The sequence below is a fragment of the Nicotiana tomentosiformis genome, chromosome 6 (genome assembly GCF_000390325.3).
Source record: "Nicotiana tomentosiformis chromosome 6, ASM39032v3, whole genome shotgun sequence".
Classification (NCBI taxonomy): Eukaryota; Viridiplantae; Streptophyta; class Magnoliopsida; order Solanales; family Solanaceae; genus Nicotiana; species Nicotiana tomentosiformis.
Window position 1 is genome coordinate 93,824,775 of NC_090817.1, and position 7,489 is coordinate 93,832,263.

The 7,489-nt window shown below is 37.8% G+C and overlaps 1 protein-coding gene across 1 annotated transcript; it reads left to right on the forward strand.

Annotated features, from left to right (window-relative positions):
- Positions 1–1,052: 1,052 nt before the first annotated feature.
- LOC117281524 (uncharacterized) lies at positions 1,053–2,931 on the forward strand. Its single transcript, XM_033661373.1, has 4 exons — positions 1,053–1,514; positions 2,140–2,235; positions 2,317–2,516; positions 2,670–2,931. Exons 1-4 carry the CDS (start codon positions 1,053–1,055, stop codon positions 2,929–2,931), a joined length of 1,020 nt encoding a protein of 339 aa, XP_033517264.1.
- Positions 2,932–7,489: the final 4,558 nt, after the last annotated feature.

Consider the following 7,489-nt stretch of genomic DNA (forward strand, 5'->3'; position numbering starts at 1 on the left):
ATTGTGGAACGGAGTAGAGTTTTGAAGGTTTTTGAGAGATGTCAGTTTATGGCTAAGCAGGTGGTTTATCACTTGCGGGGTAATCTACTGATGTGTGATTCTTATGATGTTGTGTGAAGGCTTTCTTTTCTACCAGTGGGTATAGGTGTTGCGATTTGAGTTTGGATTGGTTGAGAATGTTGAACTTACCGTCATGAGGAAGAATGCGAGCTTAGCAAATGATTTGAGGTATTATATGGTTTGTGTTGCATGAGCTTATGAAGGATTTAGTTGAATCTCACTATGATATTATGACAGTTATAGAGTATGGGCATTATGAGTTATCGAGTGTTTTAATCTACGGCTTTGAGCCAAGTTGGGGAGTCTACTATCGGCGATTTAATTGCATGGTTACGTGTTGTATTGGTTTCGGTCTGAGCATACTTGTGGATCGGTTATGACTTGTAGCGGCTGGTTTTGAGTATGACTTAAGCAAGGAATTTCTAGATGCATGATGTATTACACTTTATGGGTATATGGGAATCATGGAATGATTGAGTTGTTATTCGTGAAGGATGTAATGCGCATGGAGTAGGTATTTGCTCGATTGCTTTAAGGCGGGGTTACTTCTTTGGGAGTTCTTGTGCTAATGAGGCACATGTTATTCAGCCCGTTTGGTCGGTGCAATTGAGATTTGAGCAGAGTGGATGTCTCCCGAGAAGGTTCTAATGGATTCAAGATTTATATGTAGCAATTGAGAATTTTTCGAATTTGTATATGGCTAGAATATGAGATTTACATTGGATGGTGTTAAGACTCGCAATATTTCTATATCATTATGGATTCTACATTTCAGTATCAGGATTGTTCATTTCAGTATTTCTATATATCTAGAATTTCTATTTATTTATCATTGCCGCAGAATGTATGACCAGAGCTCTGAATCAACTACATCACAAAGAAGGATATGTGGGATATAATATGCCAAAGTGGAGCCTTAATATCAACAATTTGGCATATGCAGACGATACTATTATCTTCACATCTACTCAACCACAATTTTGAAATTGATGATGGAGACTTTAGCAAAGTATGAGAGAGTTAGTGGCCAAAAAATTAATAAGGATAAGAGTGCAGTATACCTGCACCAATCTGTTACTCAGACAGTGGTTAACAGAGTGGTGGAAGAAACAAACATTCCTAGAAAGGAGTTCCTCTTTACATATCTAGGGGTACCAATTTACTATGGAAGAAGAAGAATAGCACATTTCAAAGAGATTACTGATAAGATACAAAATAGGCTAAGCTTATGGACTGGCAAACAACTATCAATTGCTGGAAGAGCTACACTTATTAACCATGTCCTACAGAATATGCCAATTTATTTACTCTCAGCTTGTGATCCATCTGCAGGAGTCTTGGCACAGATTCATAGGCTATTTGCAAAATTCATATGGAGTAACTCTGTTGGGAATTCTAACAAACATTGGACCTCCTGGACCACCCTATGCCACCCAAGGAGTAAGGAGGAGCAGGTTTCAGGTGTTTGCAAGATATGTCCAAGGACTTGTTTGCTAAGTTATGGTGGAATTTTAGAACATCCAAATCCTTATGAAGGACATATATGAGCAATAAGTACCTAAAACAATATAATGCTATCTTGGCACAGTGGAAAGGAAGAACTTATGTATGGAAGAAGATGCTATAGTGTAGAGATGTAATGGACCATGAAATATTGTGGCAACTAAAGCAAGGAAATAGTAATTTCTGGTTAGAAAATTGGTCTGGTCTGGGAGCTCTTTATCAAATTATGCCACGAAACTTTCAATGCAATTTTACAGTGGTACTGGTTCAGGAAGTGCAGGAGGATGGAAGATGGAAAGATGGACAGATTAGGGAGTTTTTACCTGAGGAGATGGCTAATTACATTATTAAAAAAATTTAGACCACCTACATGAGGGGAAAAACTGGACAGACCATTTTGGAAGATAGATTCTAGGGGTACTTTCTCAGTAAGTTCTGATTTTCAAATGACGAGACAAAGAAAAAGAGCCTAGCAAAGTATATGACTACATGTGGGTGAAAGGTATTCCTATTAAGATTAGTTTTTTCATATGGAGACTGTGATAAACAAAATTACCATTGGATGATACTTTAAAGAAATGGGGCATCCAATTTGCATCTAGATGTAGCTGCTGTCAAAGTCCACAAGAGGAAACTATAGCTCATGCGTTCCTAAATTCTAATGTAGCTCAGGTAATCTGAAAATACTTTTGTGGACCTTTTGGTATTAATATCTCTGGAATGCAGCTAACACAAATCATAACAACATGGTAGGAATTACCAGAGAGCCAACACATTAAGATGATTTACCAGATTATAACAGCAGTTATAGTATGGGAGCTTTGGAAGAGAAGAAACACTCTACAACATGGAGGGACGATGTCTGTTAACAAAGTGAAGTACAAGATCACGCATAATGTAATTCTATTCATGATGACAAGAAGGAGAAACTTTAAGTATGCCACATATAACTGGTTTGAGTTATTAAAATTATTGCATTCTTACTCCCCTAAATTGAAGATATATCAAGTATGTTGGAGGCTACCAGATACATGATGAGTAAAATGCAATACTGATGGGGCATCTAGAGTAAATCCATATAGAAGTTCCTGGAATTTTTGTATCAGGAATACAAATGGGGATCTGATATATGATCAATCTCATAAGATAAATGATGGAAATTACTCTAATACTCAGGCTGAAGCAGAGGCTATTCTGCAGGCACTAAAGTACATGAAAAAAAAAATGCATATTCCACAAATGATTGTAGAAACTGATTCTATGTTGATGAAAAATGTAATTGAGGGGGAAGTGGCAGAGTCCTTGGCAAATCGTCAATATAATGGAGGAAATTTGGAGTATCATGGGCGAAAGAAATGTTATGATTAGTCACATATTCATATAAGGGAACAAACTTGCAGATTTCCTTGCAAATTTAGCTCTGGACAGAGGAGATTACTCTACTAATAGCTTTAGAAATGGAGACATGGGGAAGAAAGCTCATAAATAGTGACAAGAGTAATATATCATATCTTAGAGTAAGGAACTGTAGAAGATGATGACGTATGTGGAAGATGAAAGAAAACAAGGAGCAGAGATGGGAAGAAAGAGAAACAAGAATTAGAATGATCAAAATTCTCAAATTCCTAGGAAGGAGAGAATGGAGATCCCCCTTTTTTTTTTTACTAATATAGATGTTCTATGTGTAGGTACTATAGGCAGGGGGATTTCACTAGAAAAGTCTCATGAGTTTCAACAAAATAATAACAAACAATACACTTTGATGACGAGAAAGAAAGAAGCAATTCAGAAACAAAGGCAAAGATATGCAAACAACAATACAACAAAGCATAGGCACACAGAGACATTCAACTAAGAAACTATAATTTTACAAGCATGAGTAGATAAAAGAGGTGAATCACAAGAAAACAAGAGGCAAAATGGAAACAAGATACAACACACACACATACAACAAAGATCAGCTGAATCGGATCCAATGGAGACACATAAAAGAAAATCACATAATTTCAGAGCAGATTCAAAGCAAATACAACCCAGATTGACGCAACCCATAACCACAAATGAGGGAAATCAAAAGGGAGTACAAACAACAAACCTAAGATCTTTAGAGCATCAAGAAGGGCTAACTTGGAGGAACAATGGTGGAATCATCGCCGGCAACAACCACCACAAAAGGGTCGATCAGTTGGAATCACCTGACCGATATTTTCAATGCTCACTTAGCTTAGCTTTTCATTTTATCTGCTTTTCCTTTTAAGACCTTTTGGTCTAGTAAGACTTTTATCCTTTTATTAATAAAATAGCCACTAGGAGGTACACAACCTAATGGCCTTTAATTAAAAAAATATTTCAGTATCAGGAAGGTGAAAAAAATGGCTTTAGATTCACAAAAGGTCTCTTCAGAGTGGATGTCTCAGTTGTGGTACTTTTGGGGTGCTTAAGAGGGAATACATCAGCTTATGGGCCTTAGGGCGGTGTGGCTTTCTGCCAGGATCTCTTGTGTTAAGCTTTGGGTAAGGATCATGGTGTTATGGCAAGGACAAGTGTCAAGTTGAGGGTAATTCGGAAGGAACTCGAAGAATAATGACAGCTTTGTAGTAAGTTGGATCAACACGGTAATGTATATGATCGGTTCTTTGGGTACTTATGATGTGGTGAGTCTATATAGGTGCTTTATGGAATTACTCTTGGGTTTGGCAACCTGCGTGTATTTGCTGAGTTAGAGAGATTCACTTCTAATGGCTTGGTTATGTGCAATTGGTTTTCGAAGAGTTATAAACAGTTTCTACCACAGTTTGAGATGGATATTTTCTACCAGCATGAGGAGCATGTTGCGTATTGTGATTTTCTCCTGGATGAGATCAAATGGAATGTTTTTGACTGATCGAGTATATATTCTGTTGGTGACTCAAAGTTGACTATGAGATTCTCATGCTTTTCATATGATGGAATGATATATGCGGTGTGTTGTGTGGGATTTAGATTTGCATGTGCAAGGTCACGATTTAGTTTTGAAGGGAAGGTTAGGAATTCTTAGATTACATGGACGGTTTCAGATGACTAGATGAATGCCATTACTACTTCGTATTGCCTGAGAAGAGTGTGCATTTCAGAAGGCGCACTATGTTTTGACTTACAGATGCTTCATTGGTATTACGGTACTCGCCTGGTTGATCGATTGTTGATGTTCAGATTATGCAATGTGGCATGGAAGAATTATAGAGGTATTTCTCGTGGGGATGATTATGTATGAGAGATATGTTAGTCATTCGAGTGGTGGAGTTGGGATCGACTTTGGTGATTCATGTGTTCTAGGGATTTGGAGACTGGGAGTTCTCAAAACCAGATTGTTTCGAGGTTGCGGACTGTGAAGATGTGGCCAAAGTTAGCTAGATGGTAGTACATGCTATGGTTAGGTCATTGTGGAATTTTGGAGGGCTATTTATCCATTTAGGGATGACCGGAGTTGATTTGGGGGCCTATTGGTAGGCCCATTGAGAATGTGTATTCTATACCGGGTCGGATTTGTTGACTCATCACCGTTATTGCTGAAAGGTGTGTCATTCGGTTAGAGTTGATCTTGTTTGTGTTCTTATATGTTCTATGTGTTACTTTTCTATGCTACGAGGGGTTGTGATTTGTTGGTTATATGCACACCCGATGCAGTTCTGTTTGGGCCTTGTAGTGAAATTCGAGCGAAATGTTTATTGGGGTGTTGAATGGTTGATTGCACCTTGGTTATGGTATTTTCGGGCTGTGGTATATTGTATTATTCGCTTCTCTATAGTTATGGTCATGCACTTTGTGTACTTGATGTCGAATTGTGTGTGGTTATTTATTTTGAGCATTGTGGCTTGAGGTATTTCATATGGACCGGTGTTTGGATTGGGTCATGCATCGCAGCGGTGTTATGCTAGGATCTGATCCTTTGTGCTTATTTCGTATGATATGTTTCCCCTTGTGGTAGATTGATAGTATTGCGCTTCATGGTGGTATCTATTGAGCTGGCGGGATGGTTTCTTCATTTCCATTCTTTTTCCATCATTGGGTATATTTGAGTTATTGTTCATTGGTGTACGGATTGCATGGTATGTGGCTCTAAGTAGGATTTGTATGACAGGTCGGTCGAGTAGCTTGTACCGGATGAGGTGAGGTTATTGGGCCTAAAATGAGTGCCATCAGATTTGATTAAGGTATGTTTGCAAGAATTGTGTTACTAATCGGCTCAGATTTTGGCTATGGTTCTTATCGTGCAAGAGAGATCCACGACTTGTTAATCTGATGGGTGGTTATGAGTTTCTGTATGTTTTTTCACTATTGGCAGTGTACGAAGGTTCAGAACAAGATTTTAGTTGATATGAGGTTTGTTACCATTGTCGGGTTGCTTATTGAGCAGCTATTATGGTCGAAAGTTATTGCTATAAGTATTTGAGTTATGTGGTATGTAATGTGATTATGTCTTGAGATATGGTTATGGATTGATACAGCTTGTTCAGAGTTATATGGTGCATATATGCAAAAATTAGGTCATATAGTGAGTTTCAGATGTTAGGGATTTGGGTTTTAAGGTTTATGGACTAAGGTTGAAGTAAGGAAATATGTTGGCTTATATGGATTGGAACGACTCTTGTCACGTTCGAAGACAAACGTATGTTTAATTCCGGGAGAATGTAACGACCCGACCGAACATTTTGAGATTTAGAGTTCCATTCGGTGGTTTGAGACTTTGAGTAGCTTCATATTATGTATTATGACTCGCGTGTACGGTTGGTTTCGATTTTCGAGCACCTCAAGATTGATTTGGAAGTTGGAAGAGTTGACCAAGGTTTGACTTGTGGGAGAACGAACTAGGAATCTGGTTTTAATTATTCCAATAAGTTTGTATGATGATTTTGGACATGTCCACAAAGTTTGGTTAAATTTCGACGAGTTTTGGATAAGTTTGGGTTGTATAGTGATTATTTTCGGTTTCGATGTCGATTTGAGCATAAAGGTTACCATATTGAGCAAACGTCCTTTGGTTCGTATTTCGACTAAACCATTATATCCATATCGTAATTTTGGAACCTTAGAACCTGAAATTATTAAGTATCGACATCGTATGAGGAATTTATGGTCATTTTACTAAGAATTGGGTTGCTAGATTTTTCAGGCAAATTAAGAAATTGCCACTGAATTCATATTTAAAAGTCTACACTAGTTCCAAATATTAAAACCAACATATTTCCTTCATTATAAGGTGAAATAGAGTGATTCAAAAGCCTAACTTGACTGGAGTTTCATGAGGGATCTATTGGAGGCATCAAAAGCAAGTTTTGAGATCGTTTGGCACAAGAAAATAGGTTGAACAATTGGGCAGTTTTGGCTATTAATGTTGTTGGTATTTTTATCATCCTTTAGCACAAGAAAAGAGGCTAAACACATGGGATATATTGGAGGCATCCATGATTTTAATTGAAAACCCATTCAATTCCTTAAATCAAGACCTATGGTTATGTCCTAAATTTTAAAAATTGAAAATAAGTTAGAGGCATTTATTTCTCGATTCCTTTTGAGGGTTTGTTCTCCTATATTAGGAGAACAATATACTCGAATTTGGTGAGTATTGGAGGAGTATTTCGGGAGTTATGGGACCCAACTTGTGTGGGTTGAACTCTTGGGTTATGAACACCCAAGAACGATATTTTGGCGAATTGGTTGAGTTATCGGACTTCGATTGAGTCGGTTTTTGTTCGTGTAAGCTTGTATTGGTTCGGGCTTCGCTCGGATAAGCATGGATTTGGAATCCAAGGCGGGCCTGCCATTGACTTTTGCTGACTTTTTGGTTGAGTTTGGGCTTTTGATTAAAGATTCGACCTTTATCGATTGGATTTGTTTTCTTTGGCAATAGTTGATGTTCTTGAGTTGCTTTTGGCTAGTTTCGAGC